General features: G+C 48.0%; 1 protein-coding gene across 1 annotated transcript in view; it reads right to left on the minus strand.

Moving 5' to 3' along the window:
* Window positions 1-16,386, minus strand: part of fam20ca (FAM20C golgi associated secretory pathway kinase a) — a gene marked incomplete at both ends in the record, with an annotated part of 112,301 nt that overhangs the window by 35,826 nt on the left and 60,089 nt on the right. The window contains one exon of the mRNA XM_084329148.1: window positions 5,134-5,249. Within this exon, the coding sequence (XP_084185274.1) occupies window positions 5,134-5,249 (116 nt within the window). The remainder of the gene's footprint in view (window positions 1-5,133; window positions 5,250-16,386) is intronic.

Here is a 16,386-nt window from a genome sequence, read left to right on the forward strand (position 1 = left end):
TTATTCGTGGGAGATACATTAGGTATCACAGGAGATAGGAGTATCTCGTAAGGCTCAGAGTGGGACGTGATGCAATACGAAATATAACCAGATCTCTTTTGACTGAGTAAGTTATTAGCTTCGGCTATTTTCCACCACAAAATCAAAAACCAGGAACATTTTCATTTGAGAAAAAATAATGCAGATTGTATTAGATCCTAGTATCACAAGATTGATGCAACATATTGTACGCAATTGGCGAGGGGACCGGTGTCATTGATAGGGTGGGCAGTGAGCTCACATTAAGCAGAATAATAATCAGCAGCGCTCATAAAGAGACACTCTGACAGTAAGGAGACACTCTGACAGTAAAGAGATACTCTGACAGTAAAGAGACACTCTGACAGTAAAGAGACACTCTGACAGTAAAGAGACACTCTAACAGTAAAGAGACACTCTGACAGTAAAGAGACACTCTGACAGTAAAGAGACACTCTGACAGTAAAGAGACACTCTGACAGTAAAGAGACACTCTGACAGTAAGGATACACTCTGACAGTAAAGAGACACTCTGACAGTAAAGAGACACTCTGACAGTAAGACACTCTGACAGTAAAGAGATACTCTAACAGTAAAGAGACACTCTGACATTAAAGAGACACTCTGACAGTAAAGAGACACTCTGACAGTAAAGAGATACTCTGACAGTAAAGAGACACTCTGACAGTTGGGAGATAATCTGATAGTAAGGAGATGCTCTGCCAAATTATATTCATGGTATAGGCATCTTTTTATTTAATAATTTGGTTTACTCTGAATAGTGGTTGGACAGCAGTGCTGGTCTGAGGTTGAACAGTGTTTGGTGTTATTTGATCAGTAAGTCTCAGGACCAGCTGACAGAAGGGACTCGTTTGGGGGTTCAGTTCTTGGGTTTGTAGTTCCTGAAATTTCAGTGTGTCTTGGGGGCTCAATTTAAGATGTAAGCAACAGAATTATTTGTTATGTTAATTAAGCAATAATACACGAGAACCAGTGGAATATCATGAATATTGCCACGGATGTGATGCGCCCGCAGCCACGAGAGCGAAGCTTGAGAGTGGCAATATTCATGATATCCCACTGGTTCGAGTGTATTATTGCTTTTATACAGCAAGTTGCACCACCAGGAAAAATATAGGATGAATACAGACAATTATAGGGTCTTTTATATCGATTTCAGTGAACTTTGCATAGAATTTTTTTTCCTAAAGATGTATCGTTGCTATGGAATTTCAAATGGAGTAGGCTATCAACCAGCTTGGCAACGCAAACGAATGACGTATTAGTATAATTGAACTTATCCGTTAACTATAAACAAGTGGATAGACGGGCCTACATCTAACGGTATTCATAAAAACATGCCAATCCAACGACAGGTGAGCTGGACGCGCTGGAGAAAAGCCGCAATGAATCCTTCAACACCACCAAGTGGACAGCCTGGGCATTGAACTGGAACTGTCCGAGGTGCTGATGACTTTTTACGACTTTCGCTTAGACTCCTCTATATCTATCCACTCGTTTTTAGTTAACGGGTACGTTAAACCAAACGTAACATTGTCCGCGGAGTAGGTCATGTTGACAGTTTCTGTTTGATGAATGGCAGTTGAAACTTTCTACAGCATTCTAAAGCCAGCACAGTGGTATATTCATGGTGATTTAACCGTGAGTGTATCATGAATATACTCATGGCTTAGAACGCTCTCGACCAATCACAATGCGTGGTCGGACCTACCTGTTGTATAATAATCAATGGGTAATGGACTAATTCTGCCCTGCATGCATTGCTTGGTGTTCAGAACACTGAACACTGAACTCTCCACACACAAGTACACATAAGCACACACTTACACACACACAACGCACATTCTGCATTCGCTCACACAAACGGTCACTTCAAACAAAATGGAAAGGACCCTTCTTTCTTCTAATTGCATACAATGCTCTACATGCTTTTGTTTCAGTGCATTCACTTCCAGACCAAAGTAAGAGAGAGAGAGAGAGAGAGAGAGAGAGAGAGAGAGAGAGAGAGAGAGAGAGAGAGAGAGAGAGAGAGAGGAGAGAGAGAGAGAGAGAGAGGAGAGAGAGAGAGAGAGAGAGAGAGAGGAGAGAGAGAGAAAGAGAGAGAGTGAGAGAGAGAGAGAGAGAGAGAGAGAGAGAGAGAGAGAGAGAGAGAGAGAAGAGAGAGAGAGAGAGAGAGAGAGAGAGAGAAGAGAGAGAGAGAGAGAGAGAGAGAGAGCAGGGAAAGAGAGAGCGAGAGAGAGAGAGAGAGAGAGAGAGAGAGAGAGAGAGAGAGAGAGAGAGAGACAGTGGCTTACCATTGTGGTACAGTATAGAGAGAGAGAGAGGGAGAGAGAGAGGGAAAGAGGAGGGTGAGAGGAAAGAAATGGGAATCGAAATAGAGGGGGTCAGTGTGTATGTGGCGGTGTGTGTGTGTGTGTGCATGTGTGTGTGTGTGTGTGTGTGTGTGTGTGTGTGTGTGTGTGTGTGTGTGTGTGTGTGTGTGTGTGTGTGGTAAGGTAAGGTAAGGTATATGTACAACATGAAGGTGGTGTGAGTTTCCTAGTCTCTGGTTCAGGTGAGTTCACAGAGTATAGGGAGGATAGTGCTGAGCCAGCAGACTATCAATGACTCCCAGTAATCTAAAGCCGCGTTTTGACCGAAACTACCTGGGTCTTTAATTGCCAGGAACTACATTTCCCAGAACTTTAAGTTCCTTCGGCCCGTTGTTCTCTGCGTTTGCCTCATGGTGTAAACACTCGCGAAGATTAGGCAAATTAGTCCGCTGACGCGAGACAAAGGTCCTCTCTGCATTCCAGTGTCTCACTGGAACACAGAAGGACAATCTTCTCTGATCAGATCTTCGTGATCACGGTTAAATGAACGGACCAATGTTCCCTTGTAGACTCTTTTGCCATATATTGCTCCTCGCATTGAACAGGAACGAGTCCAGATGACATGACTTGTATTTCCAAATGAGGAATGCCTGAATTGTCTAGTAATAGGCAATAGCGATCTTTAAATACTTGAGCTGCTTAATTCATACAATCTAGTTGTAACTAAGGCTACGTTTAGACGAGCGTTTTGTGAACAGAAACCGCAAAAGTCATCTTGCGGTTTCACTTTTAATTTTACGTTTAGACGAGCGTTTTGGGGTGGAATTCTCCATGCAGACGACACTGTAACGACGGAGCCCCGCTGTCACACGATTGGCGCATATGTCACATGACGTGCTGTGAAGACCCGCCCTACTCTGCCTCTGATTCGCAGACTGTGGATGGGGAATGTGATTGGACCAAAGCAGAGTCACTCGCAGACAGTGGGTCCACTCACGCCGCGGGACAGATTCTTGTGTATTTAACCCTTTCACTGCCACACGACAGCCGGTTGTGTGATAGTAAAGGGTTAACCTTCTGTCGTGTGGCAGTGAAAGGGTTAAAAGTACTGCCAATGTAGCCTTCAGGTGATCTCCGTTGAATATTCTGCTTTGTTTACGTCTCGGCTACTGGCGCATACCTGCTACCTGTGACGTAAGCAGTACGCGCGACCAGAGCCGTGACAACCCTTTCGTCATCGTTTTAACAGATTTATACAGTTTAACAGTTTAGACGAGAGCGCAAAGCTTTTGCGTTTCTAGGAATTCCACCCTGAAGGTAGTCTCACTTTTTTTGCGGTTTCACCCGTAAAAACGCTGTTTCCGTATAAACGAAAGGCACATCCGAAAAAATATTTTTGCGGATTCACCTGCTAGCGTTTCTGTCTAAACGGGGCCTAAGAGAGAGAGAGGTACCCGGAGGTTGTTGAAATGGTCCATCTTCTCAAATTGTCAACAGAGAGTCTGTCTGTTTTCTGTGGGCTGACATCTTGATTAGAATCGTAAAACGTGCTATTTTCACTCCAAGATGCATTCGATTCATATATAGATATAAACTGGACTTTTGAAGAAGTCTTTATTCATCATGCAGTGACACACACCACGCGATGGGCGGCACACACAGGAACACACACATGCAATTTTTGGGTCGCCGATGAAATTTTGTCTCTGTGCTTCTCGTCGTCCTTCTCCCCAAGGGCAGCTGGGAGTAGATAAGGGCTGCGGTGTGGGGCCGCGCCCCGAGGACCAAGTGCTCCTGTCCGTCTTCGTCAGGGACGTGACAGCGTTAGCGATCTGTTGTGCATGTTTTTCCATTGGCTTCATCTTATCGGGAGGGGAAACCCTTGCGAGCACAGGGAGAACATGCAAACTCCACACAGAAAGGCCCGGGAGAAACCCCACCTGGGTAACTGGCAACGCAGCAACCTGGTCCCCAAGCGGGAATCGAACCCTAGACCCTCTAGCTGTGAGGCGACAGTTTAACCACTACACCACCGTGCCGCCAACATTCATCATGGCAGCACCGAGTTAACATTTTGAGAAGTTGGACCATTTCAACAACTTCGGGGTAAGTGTAAGTAGCTCGGATTTTATGTTTAGGTAACATAAAAGTAAAACAAAAGTAAGTAAAATTAAATAACATGACGTACCGTTGCCTGGGAGATCTACAGTTCATTTCAGTCTATGTTCATTTGCCCAGCTATGATATGGGCGAGCAAAGCATAGCTGTACATATACAGCCGGGAACCAGCAAATGTGGAGATATACTCTACCTGCCCTCCTGGGAACCTGTGAGAGTTGTATGGATGATGTAGAGGGAACCTGTGAGAGTTGTATGGATGATGTAGAGGGAACCTGTGAGAGTTGTATGGATGATGTAGAGGGAACCTGTGAGAGTTGTATGGATGATGTTGAGCAGCTATACCTGCCCTCCTGGGAACCTGTGAGAGTTGTATGGATGTTGTTGAGCAGCTATACCTGCCCTCCTGGGAACCTGTGAGAGTTGTATGGATGATGTAGAGCAGCTATACTGCCCTCCTGGAACCTGTGAGAGTTGTATGGATGATGTAGAGCAGCTATACTGCCCTCCTGGGAACCTGTGAGAGTTGTATGGATGATGTAGAGCAGCTATACCTGCCCTCCTGGGAACCTGTGAGAGTTGTATGGATGATGTAGAGCAGCTATACCTGCCCTCCTGGGAACCTGTGAGAGTTGTATGGATGTTGTAGAGCAGCTCTATATACCTGGTGAGATGAAGAAGGTTCTCCATAGCTTCTTATCACGGGTCACGTCTCTGATCTCCCTTGTCATATTGACCAGCCTCCCAGCTACAGGAGGCACTCTCCTGAAGTCCAGGATCCTGGGAGAGAGAGAGAGAGAGAGAGAGAGAGAGAGAGAGAGAGAGAGAGGAGAGAGAGAGAGAGAGAGAGAGAGAGAGAGAGAGAGAGAGAGAGAGAGAGAGAGAGAGAGAGAGAGAGATATCAATAACATTAATGAATGATTTTCTTTATTTTTCGGTCTTCTTTTACAAAGCAATGTACAGTAGTAGAACATTTATAAAAAGAAAGAAAATTAACGAATAGGTGTAGGCTGAAGCCGAGGCTTATAATTGCCTACCCTTTTTACATTACACACAAAAAAGATATAATAATAATAATTATATACTTAACAGCTGTTCTGCTGTGGGAAATGTAATTGTCAGGAAACCCATAACCTGGAAGGTTCCACGCTGCTTCTCAGTAGCCGCATCCCAACATCCAAGCTCTAGGTTCTAAGTCTAGGTTCTAGCTCTAGTTATAGGTAGTGTTTTGAGTATCTGTCAATATCAAGTGTTCCCTTTTACCATGACTTAACTACTTCAGTGATACAGTAATAGTGGGTACAACAGGTATAATAAATGTGACACAAGTGACCCAAAGAGATAGATAGTCAGAGATAGTTTCATATTGCACGGTGCCTGTATACAATCACAATAGAGCTCCGTAGTTCCGCCCAGTTTGGTGACGTACTGCTGGTCCCGCTTTTCTGAAAATAATATATGAGCGATTGGGCGGCTATGGACTGAGTTAACAATCCAACATCCAATAAATTAAAATAATTTATAAAATGTGACTTTTAAAATGATGCCCAACAAATAACGAACAAGAGTGTTTAAAACAAAAAAAGTGAAATGGACTCATCATCTGACTCTGCTGTCTGAAAGAAAATCGTAACTTTGGCTCAAAGTCTACTTTAAAGATGGATTTATTCTTGCCAAAATGTTATCGTGAGGTGAGTTGATGTCCTTTAGGGCGGAAATACGGTTCATCTCTGCGAACAGAACTTGAATGGGCAGAGATGACATTTCCCAAAGTATCGCGGTAGATGCCCTTTGGTTACACATTAAGATGGTTGACATAGCGTATCGTGGTCGTTTCTCTTTGGTTACACATTAAGATGGTTGACATAGCGTATCGTGGTCGTTTCTCTTTGGTTACACATTAAGATGGTTGACATAGCGTATCGTGGTCGTTTCTCTTTGGTTACACATTAAGATGGTTGACATAGCGTATCGTGGTCGTTTCTCTTTGGTTACACATTAAGATGGTTGACATAGTGTATTTACTAGGGATGTCTGATATTATCGGCCTACCGATATTATCGGCCGATGTTGGCATTAAAATGTAATATCGGAAAATATCTGTATCGTTAAAAAATAAATAAAATGTAACCTTTATTTACCCAGGCAAGCAAGTAAGAACAAATTCTTATTTTATTATTGTCAAAAGTATGCATAATGTTGTGTTAATTCCATGACAAGAGATATGTAATGTTAATTACCTGAAAATATTTTTATATTTTTTTGGGGGGGAAACCCTGCATATATCGGTATGGGTTGATATCGGTATCGGAAATTAAGAGTTGGACAATATCGGTATATCGGATATCGGTAAAAAAGCCAATATTGAACATCCCTAGTATTTACATTTACATTTACATTTAGTCATTTAGCTGACGCTTTTATCCAAAGCGACTTACAAGTTCTGTACGACAAGTCATCAGGAAGGGCACAAATCTATTAGCTGAGTAACAATGTTCATCAAAGTGTTGAGTGCTACAGTGTATGTAACTGAGGGGTACAATTCCCTGACTGTATTGTTAGATATGATACTTACTACCACTACCTCTTGTACTTTAGACTCTGGCCACCCAGTACTAGGTATAAATAATTATGATAAACACTCCCACCTGATGAAACGGATCCAACACAAATGTACCAAGTCGAAAGTCTGCGTTTAATAATAATACATAGCAAAAGGTATGTACAACGATCACTTAATTACATTTATGATTTGAAATAGTATGCACTTTTATGGCAAATGAGTATTCGTAGGTAGATCAATATCGAATGTCCAATCTCTGATTGCGCAGGAAGCAAATATACAACCTGGAATATTTAGGGAACAATAGCAATGATACTTGAATGATTATATAGCTGGATACACTAGGGGAAGGTTCCGACTGCTTGTAGGACAGCTGGAGGGGGGGGGGTAGAGTCTGGCTGTATCCCGTCTGGCCGAGGGTATCCTGGGAGAGCCCACAGTCGTGCGACCCGGTGCCCAGCGATCCTCGATCCACAGATGAAAGCAGTTGGACTCTCTGTGGCCGGCGTCCTCCGGTCCACGATGGAGAGACGTGAGGCGACCTCGTCGTGTAGAGCGTCTTCTCACCTGTCGTCCTCTCCGGGGGGGGTATTTCCAACACACCGCAGTGTTGGCCTTTATCCATAGAATAATCAAAGTACTCAAAGCATAATCCAAGCCGGGGAAGGCTAGCCGTCGTCGGTAGAATAATCCAATATACAGGTCCACTCGCTCGTTGGCCTGGAGCTCCTCGGGTGCAGCTTCACGTGGGGTCAACCACCCTGGATAAGCGTCCAGCTGATGCCCGAAACGATGGGGGTGCTGATTACTATAGAACTCTTACCGCACGAGGCACTACATATGAATAGACTATTATTAGCTTAATAGAATACGTCCAACTCGACGATATAGTGCCAAATATGACTATTCAAATATTAATATACACGATGTCTCAATGCCGATACTGGGCCGAATTGGCCTTACTGCCCACACGTGGTTCGCGGGGAGGCTTTTGCGTCTGTCACTCTGTTGGAGGGTAATGAACTGGACTAAAAGAAAGCTCTACTTTAATAGCGCAGTATATATACGCACTATGAACAAATAGTACCATTAGTGGTGCGGTAGACATATTCCTACGCGGAACTAGGACTTGTCCATACATGTTGAGCGGTACGATTGAACCTGGTCTGAGGGGTATGGCGACCTGGCACCAAGGTCTCGTCCAATGGTAGAATGGAGACTATTATGGGATGTTCAGTAGACTAGAAGGGATATTCAATGCATATTGTACAAGGAATATACAAGGGATATCAGGGGATATACAAATACAATTAAATATATATATATAAATAAATATATATATTCGGTTTAATCTGATCCTTCAGAACAGCCGCCCCCTAATTGGTCCCAACCCAATTAGTTAAGCAGAGACAGATTAACCGCACTGTCTACCACTCAAGGGTTCGCTGTAAGGGTCAGTCAACTCACAAAGTCATAGGGTCATGGTCATCATCGATTGTGTCTGGGAGTCGGGGCAGTTCTATGAGCCTCGCCACAGGATGGGTGTAAATGCGCCCCTGGACGAGTACTTCAGCTGCTCGGACCTTGCCATCGGCACCGGTGATCACTTTGCTTACGCGGCCAGCCGGCCACATAGCTCTGGGTAGTGACTGGTCAATAATCATGACGACTGTTCCTTCCGTCAAATTGTCTCTCTCTTTTACCCACTTCTGGCGGGTCTGTAGAGACGGTAGGTAGTGCAGTAGGAAACTGCTCCAAAACTTGTCGGCTAATACTTGGCTGTACCTCCACATTCGTCGGCCGTTCGCTTCTTCAGGCCGGTACATTGTCTGGGGTAACGCGGGATCTAGCCGCCCCATCAGGAGGGTGTTGGGGGTGACTGGGTCGACATCTGCTACATCACTGGAGACGTAACCGAGGGGCTTTGAGTTCAATACTCCCTCAATCTCCGTGAGGACTGTCATTAGGACTTCTTCCGCCACAGTCTGGGCCCCAAGTACTGCGTACAGGGCTGTCTTTATAGAACGTACTTCTCGTTCCCAAGTTCCACCGAAGTGGGGTGCGTTTGGGGGGTTGAATTGGAAGTCAATCTGGGCTGGAGCGAGGTGGGTCTTAAGTTCTGGGCCCATAGCTTGGAAGCTCTCCCTCAGCTCTCTTTCTCCGCCTTTGAAGTTTGTCCCGTGATCGGACAATAATGTAGACGGTTTTCCTTTCCGTGATGTGAATCTTCGGAAGGCCATAAGGAATGAGTCTGCGCTCATGGTCGGAAGGAGCTCGATATGTATCGCTCTGGTGGTCATGCATTTGAATACAATACCCCACCGCTTCTCGGTGCCTCTTCCTTTCTTTATGTGCAGCGGGCCAAAACAGTCCATGCCTGTTGAGTGGAATGGCTTGTCGCCGAGTCGGAGGCGACATGGAGGTAGGTCAGCCATCCGTGGTATGCTGGGCTGCGCGCGCCACTTTCGGCAGTCTAGACAGGTTCGCTGGAAGCGTCGCACCGCCTCTCTTCCTTGAAGTATCCAGTAACGACGTCTGATTTCCGCGAAGACTCTCTCTGCTCCTGCGTGGTGTACATCCTCGTCGTATTTCTTTATAATCAGCTCTGTGACCTTGTGTCGGCTGTTCAATACGATCGGGTACTTAATGTCATCCGGTAAATTGGGGGCTCTCCGCAGGCGACCACCCACTCTGATGAGGGTATGTGTGTCACTCTCGGGGGCCAGATGAATCAATCTGCTGTCTGATGGGACGGGCTTTCCTCCCTGTAGATAGTCTAGTTCATCGGGGAACGAGTCTCTCTGGGCTCGTTGCAGTAGAAGCAGTTCTGCTTCCTCGTAGTCAGCTGCTGACATATCAGCGGGGGACTTAATCTCTGGGTGGTGCCGCAGGAATGTCCGTTGCTGCGCACTCTCTATGGTAATGCAATCGTCTATGTTGGGGTCTGCGGAGACAACAGTGCTCAATCCACAGAACATGGGTTTCTTATTCTCAGCCTCCTCGTCACTTGCTTCCCTCGGGGTGGGCGTAGGCCAATCTCCTTCCGGGAGCTTGAGGAATGCTGGTCCGTCACTGTAGATGTTATGACGGGTTAAGTCATCTAGGGACATTCCCCGGGTGATGACGTCAGCTGGGTTGTGTTTTGTATCAACATAGCGCCAGTTTGCTTCTCCGGTTAACTCTCCGGTTAACTCTTGAATCTCAGTGACTCTGACTCCCACGAAGACTTTGTATTTGCATGAATCCGATTTGATCCAGGCGAGTACTGTCGTGGAATCTGACCACAGGATTGTTCTATGCACCGGAATGGTGAGCTCACGTTGGATGAGCGTGGCTAGATGCGCTCCTGCGAGGGCTGCGCAGAGCTCTAGACGTGGGATAGACTGTTGCTTGCGTGGGGCTATTCTCGAGCGGGCGAGGATGAATGCTGTGTAGATCTCTCCCCCCTCTTCTTGGGCCCGCAAGTAGGCTACTGATCCGTAGGCGACCTCGGAGGCGTCACTGAAGACGTGTAAATCCATTTTACATGTCTCTGGCCTCACCGTGGGTGGGAAGTAGCTTCGGCGTATATTAACGCCTGGGAGTGAGTGGAGTTCCATCTCCCACTCTCTCCAGGTGGATGCAAGGTGTGCGGGAATGGGGTCGTCCCAGCCCTGGTCCTTGTCCCACAATGCTCGTACAATCATCTTTGCCCTGGTGGTGTACGGTAGTATACATCCTAACGGGTCATATTGTCGGGCGAGTGTTCTGTACACACTCCGTCTGGTGGTCGGTATTGCCGTCGACCTTCCCTGCTCCTTGGTCAGGGGTTTGTGTCTATAGTGGAGCGAATCTGTTTTGAAGCGCCACACTAGTCCTAGTGTCATCTCTTGGGCTTCTCCTGGGATTGTGGCCATCCAGGTCTCGCTGCTCGCTGCCTTGTCCTCGGAGGAGAGGCTGCGCAGTACGTGCGGATCGCTGCTGGCCCACTGCCTGAGATCAAAGCCGCCTTTGATCAGAGAGGCGCGGAGTTTAAGTAGGAGAGCCTCGGCTTCTTCCTGGGTCGAAACGCTTTGTAGACAGTTATCTACGTAGAAGCTGTTCTTCACACTGTGTCGGACCTCTTCGTCCGCTGCTGGGTCCTCTGCGACATGTCTCTGTAGTGCAAATGTAGCACAGCATGGGCTGCATGTAGTTCCGAAAGGGAGGACTTCCCATTGGTAGATGGCTGGGTGCTCATCTCCTGGCCTCTCTCTCCATAGGAACCGCAACAGGGGCTTGTCCTCCTCTACTAATCTCACCTGCAGGAACATCCCTTTGATATCCCCGCTGATAGCCACCTTGTCCTGGCGGAAGCGGAGTAGTACGCCTAGTAGGGAGGGGCCGAGTGTAGGACCGGGCAATAGCTCTTTATTCAGATTTTGGGATCCGATCTGGTAGCTGCAGTTAAACACGATGCGGTCTTTGCCGTTGTGATGAACCTTGTGGTGGGGCACGTACCACGATTCAGTCGTCTGGTCGGCCTCTTTAATGTCAATCTTTGTGACGTGTCCCGCTGTGATGAGCTTCTCAATCTCAGCGCGGTATACACTTTCTTGGGCGGGGTCCTTGGCTAAGCGCCGCTCTGTGTTTAGTAGGTACCGCTCTGTGGCGTCTTTCTTTGCGTGAAAGGTAGGCATCCCTTCCCGCCGCAGGAGTGGCGTGGCGTATCTCAACACGCCGCTGACTGGGACTCTCTTTGTTCCCGTCTCGAGGAGGTTAATGGCGTAGATGTCGTCTTTAGAGCGAATGTCTTTCTTTTCGTTCTTAAAGGGCATTTGTTCTAAGGTCCATAGCCTCTCTACATGCTGCAGGAGTGCGGTGTCTCCCTCTGTGACTCGGGAGTGGAGACAGCTAGTGGCTGTGGTTCGGTTGAGAGATTTGGCGAGTGGGCCTTGGAGAGTCCATCCTAGGCGGGTCTCGACTGCTGCAGGACAGCCTCTGGGTCCGGTATGAACCCGGTCTATCGGGACAATGAGGTCTGCATGGTCGGAGCCTATCAACAGTGTCGGGGTAGCACCGTCTATGAGTGGGATCGGTAGCTTGCGTAGATGTACATATTTCTCCATCAGCTTGGCTACGGGGTATGTGTACCGCGAGAGTCCTATTTCTTGGCTGGTGAAAGCGTCTGTAATCCTGTACCGTCGCTCGGGCTGGCCGCTTGCTGCGATAGAGAATGAGACATTCTCGCCCTTTATCGTTTTCAAATCTCTTCTTATTGTCCGAATTGTCATTTGGTTTTCGCTCCCCCGCAGCCCTAGCTGGGCCGCAGCGGACGCGAGCAGAAGGGTCTTCTCTGACCCGTCATCAAGGACGGCGTAAGTGTCCATGACTTTATTCTGGTAGCTCAATGTCACACGGACTACCTTTAAGAGCACTCTGGCTCCGCTGCTGCTGGCGGGGTCGATGTACATGACGCTTGCTTTGCTGCTTGATGGTGCGGGTGGAGGCCGCCGTCTGTTACTGTCGTGGAGTATGTCCAGATGGGCTCCATCGCACCGACTGCACTTTTTCTTTAAGCGGCATTCGGCTGCCATGTGTGATCGCGCACAGCGAAAACAGCGTCTGTTGGACTTTATCCATTGACTCGCTTCCTCCGCATTCATCTTGGGGAATGAGTCACATTGTGACAGCCAGTGTTCTTTCTCACAGTAGGGGCACACTATCTTCCACTTCTCCTTTCTTGAGGGGGTACTGTGGCTCCTACTGCTTGGCACTGACTCCGATTGGTGCATGACAGTCACCGATCTTCTTCCATCATTTAGTCTCCTGGTTCCTTCTCTGGAGCCAGGGGTGCTCCGTCCGAATGTATCTAGCCGTAAGCTGCTGACTTCTCTCGCCAGGAAGTCGGCTAGATCGAGGAGGTTCGGTTCGGGGCCATTAGGGTCTCGGTGGTCTCTCTGCCGCCTAAAGCGCTCCTGTCGGGCGGGCGGTAGCTTCTCCAAGATCCTCTCTACATTTGAGTTGGAGTATAGTTCATGCCTACCCTTTTCCCTCTGCGCTCCCAGCATCCCTACCAGGGACTGCACTCTGATGGACAGGTCGTCCAGTGCTCGATTGTCTGTTGCTGGGGGTAGGCGGTCGATGTGCCTGATCTCCTGGATCACGTAATCCCATATACGTCCATATCTCTGGTCCAACGCTACCAGCGCTGCGGTGTATGGGGTCGTGGAAGTGGCGTAGGCGAGCGCTATGTTGTCCGCGCGGGGTACCTTTAAATGCTTCAGTAGTATCGCGTATTTATGGCGTTCATCAATGACATCCACCAACATTGTCTCCAGACACATGCGGAGCTCCGTATACTGGGCCCGGTTCTCCTGGGTGAAGTCTGGTACCATAGGTGTGCCAATGTATGACGCGGATTGTTGATACATCGGCGAGCATTGGGGGAGAGGCCTCCTAGGCGAGTCTCCTCCTGCTCCTTGGCGTGGGCTGGTACCGGCTGTGTACCATGGCCCACTGGTCCAGGTGCTGTTCCTCGGTGCGGGTCGTGCGTCGTGCTCACCCGTGAATAGCGTCGGGGGTCTGTAGCGCAGCTCCGCGGGGGTATAGCCTGGGCTGTACTGGACCTCCTGGTCCGGTAGAGTACTGTGCTGTCGTCGGGCGTGGTTCTCCTCCTCTTCCTCTTCGTCTTCCGTTAGGTCATCCAGGGCTTGTAGTCTCTGATTTAGCCTCTCCGCAGTGTATGCTGCTCCTTCCCGGTGGCTGGGTCTCGCTTGGACCGGTTGGGGAAGGGGGTCTGCGGGGGGTATAAACCTTGTCTGTTGGTCAAGTTCAGGGTCGCTTACTCGGCTAGGGGATGCCGCCCTGGAGTGATGTCTAGACGAGTTCCTGGTGGAGGGAGGGGGTGTTGTCCTTCTGATCAGCTGTTCTATTAGTTGCGCTTGTGCTCTGTCGCGCTCGGCTTCGCGCTTGGTGAGATCCGATTCTCTCTGGGCACCGGTGGCGGCGCGCTGGGCGTCGGCCCGGTCTCTTGCCATATTCTCTTCCATCTGAATGCGTCTTATTTCCAGGCGTATGTGCTCTTCTTCGCTCCGTTGCTGTATCTGCAATCGATCGCGTTCACCCTGGAGTCTATCGCGTTCAGTAGAGGCTTTCAGGCTGACGAGGAATGCCTGCTGTAGTGTCCTCTCTGCCTCGCTGGGAGAAGACGGTTGTATAGGGGAGCCGTCCCTTGGGGTACTCCGGGCGGAGTCTTGGAGCTCTATCTCCACGGTGCTCTCCTCATCTTCTTCCGTGCCGAGTTCTCTCTCGGTAGTGTTGTCTTCCTCCCGGGACTCGTCGGGGACTACTTCTTCGGTATTGGCGGGGTGTAAAGTCATGTCTGGTTCCCCCTGGTCCCCACCGTGAGCTGAGTCAGTTACGTTAGAACCCATAGGGGCCTCTATGGTCGGGGTAGCCTGGTCGTTAGGGTTAGACATAATTTTACTTTCTAGTTTTACCGCGTTTACTGTTGGTAGAAGACTAGGTTGTTGACTGACAGCGTAAGCCTCTAGGTACTGAGGGAGCTGTCGTTTGCGCCGCGGGCGTTGTTGGTTAGGAGGATCGTTTCGTGGAGTGTTCATCATAGGCCATTTTAATATTAATAACACTATATTAATATTACACTGATTACCCTCCGGCTCGAAGGACCAATTGTAACTGAGGGGTACAATTCCCTGACTGTATTGTTAGATATGATACTTACTACCACTACCTCTTGTACTTTAGACTCTGGCCACCCAGTACTAGGTATAAATAATTATGATAAACACTCCCACCTGATGAAACGGATCCAACACAAATGTACCAAGTCGAAAGTCTGCGTTTAATAATAATACATAGCAAAAGGTATGTACAACGATCACTTAATTACGTTTATGATTTGAAATAGTATGCACTTTTATGGCAAATGAGTATTCGTAGGTAGATCAATATCGAATGTCCAATCTCTGATTGCGCAGGAAGCAAATATACAACCTGGAATATTTAGGGAACAATAGCAATGATACTTGAATGATTATATAGCTGGATACACTAGGGGAAGGTTCCGACTGCTTGTAGGACAGCTGGAGGGGGGGGGTAGAGTCTGGCTGTATCCCGTCTGGCCGAGGGTATCCTGGGAGAGCCCACAGTCGTGCGACCCGGTGCCCAGCGATCCTCGATCCACAGATGAAAGCAGTTGGACTCTCTGTGGCCGGCGTCCTCCGGTCCACGATGGAGAGACGTGAGGCGACCTCGTCGTGTAGAGCGTCTTCTCACCTGTCGTCCTCTCCGGGGGGGGTATTTCCAACACACCGCAGTGTTGGCCTTTATCCATAGAATAATCAAAGTACTCAAAGCATAATCCAAGCCGGGGAAGGCTAGCCGTCGTCGGTAGAATAATCCAATATACAGGTCCACTCGCTCGTTGGCCTGGAGCTCCTCGGGTGCAGCTTCACGTGGGGTCAACCACCCTGGATAAGCGTCCAGCTGATGCCCGAAACGATGGGGGTGCTGATTACTATAGAACTCTTACCGCACGAGGCACTACATATGAATAGACTATTATTAGCTTAATAGAATACGTCCAACTCGACGATATAGTGCCAAATATGACTATTCAAATATTAATATACACGATGTCTCAATGCCGATACTGGGCCGAATTGGCCTTACTGCCCACACGTGGTTCGCGGGGAGGCTTTTGCGTCTGTCACTCTGTTGGAGGGTAATGAACTGGACTAAAAGAAAGCTCTACTTTAATAGCGCAGTATATATACGCACTATGAACAAATAGTACCATTAGTGGTGCGGTAGACATATTCCTACGCGGAACTAGGACTTGTCCATACATGTTGAGCGGTACGATTGAACCTGGTCTGAGGGGTATGGCGACCTGGCACCAAGGTCTCGTCCAATGGTAGAATGGAGACTATTATGGGATGTTCAGTAGACTAGAAGGGATATTCAATGCATATTGTACAAGGAATATACAAGGGATATCAGGGGATATACAAATACAATTAAATATATATATATAAATAAATATATATATTCGGTTTAATCTGATCCTTCAGAACAGTGTAGGTTAGTATATTAGGACAAGTGCATGACAATAAGGTTAGTTTTTATAAAAAAATATGAATATGCCAGAATATGGCCAGAATATGCAGAGCGTAGGGGTCTTGAGGGTGTGTAGTTAGAGACCATTGACCGGAGGTAGGGGGGAGCGGTTCCCTTTGCCGCACGGTATGCCAGGTCGAGGGCTTGAAGCGGATTCGTGCGGCAATGGGGAGCCAGTGCAGGTCACTAAGAAGTGGGGTGACATGGGCTGACTTTGGTAGGTTTGAGATCAGGCAGGCCGCTGTGTTATGA

Source organism: Notolepis coatsorum (assembly GCF_963971535.1).
Source record: "Notolepis coatsorum genome assembly, chromosome: 14".
In the NCBI taxonomy this organism is placed as follows: Eukaryota; Metazoa; Chordata; class Actinopteri; order Aulopiformes; family Paralepididae; genus Notolepis; species Notolepis coatsorum.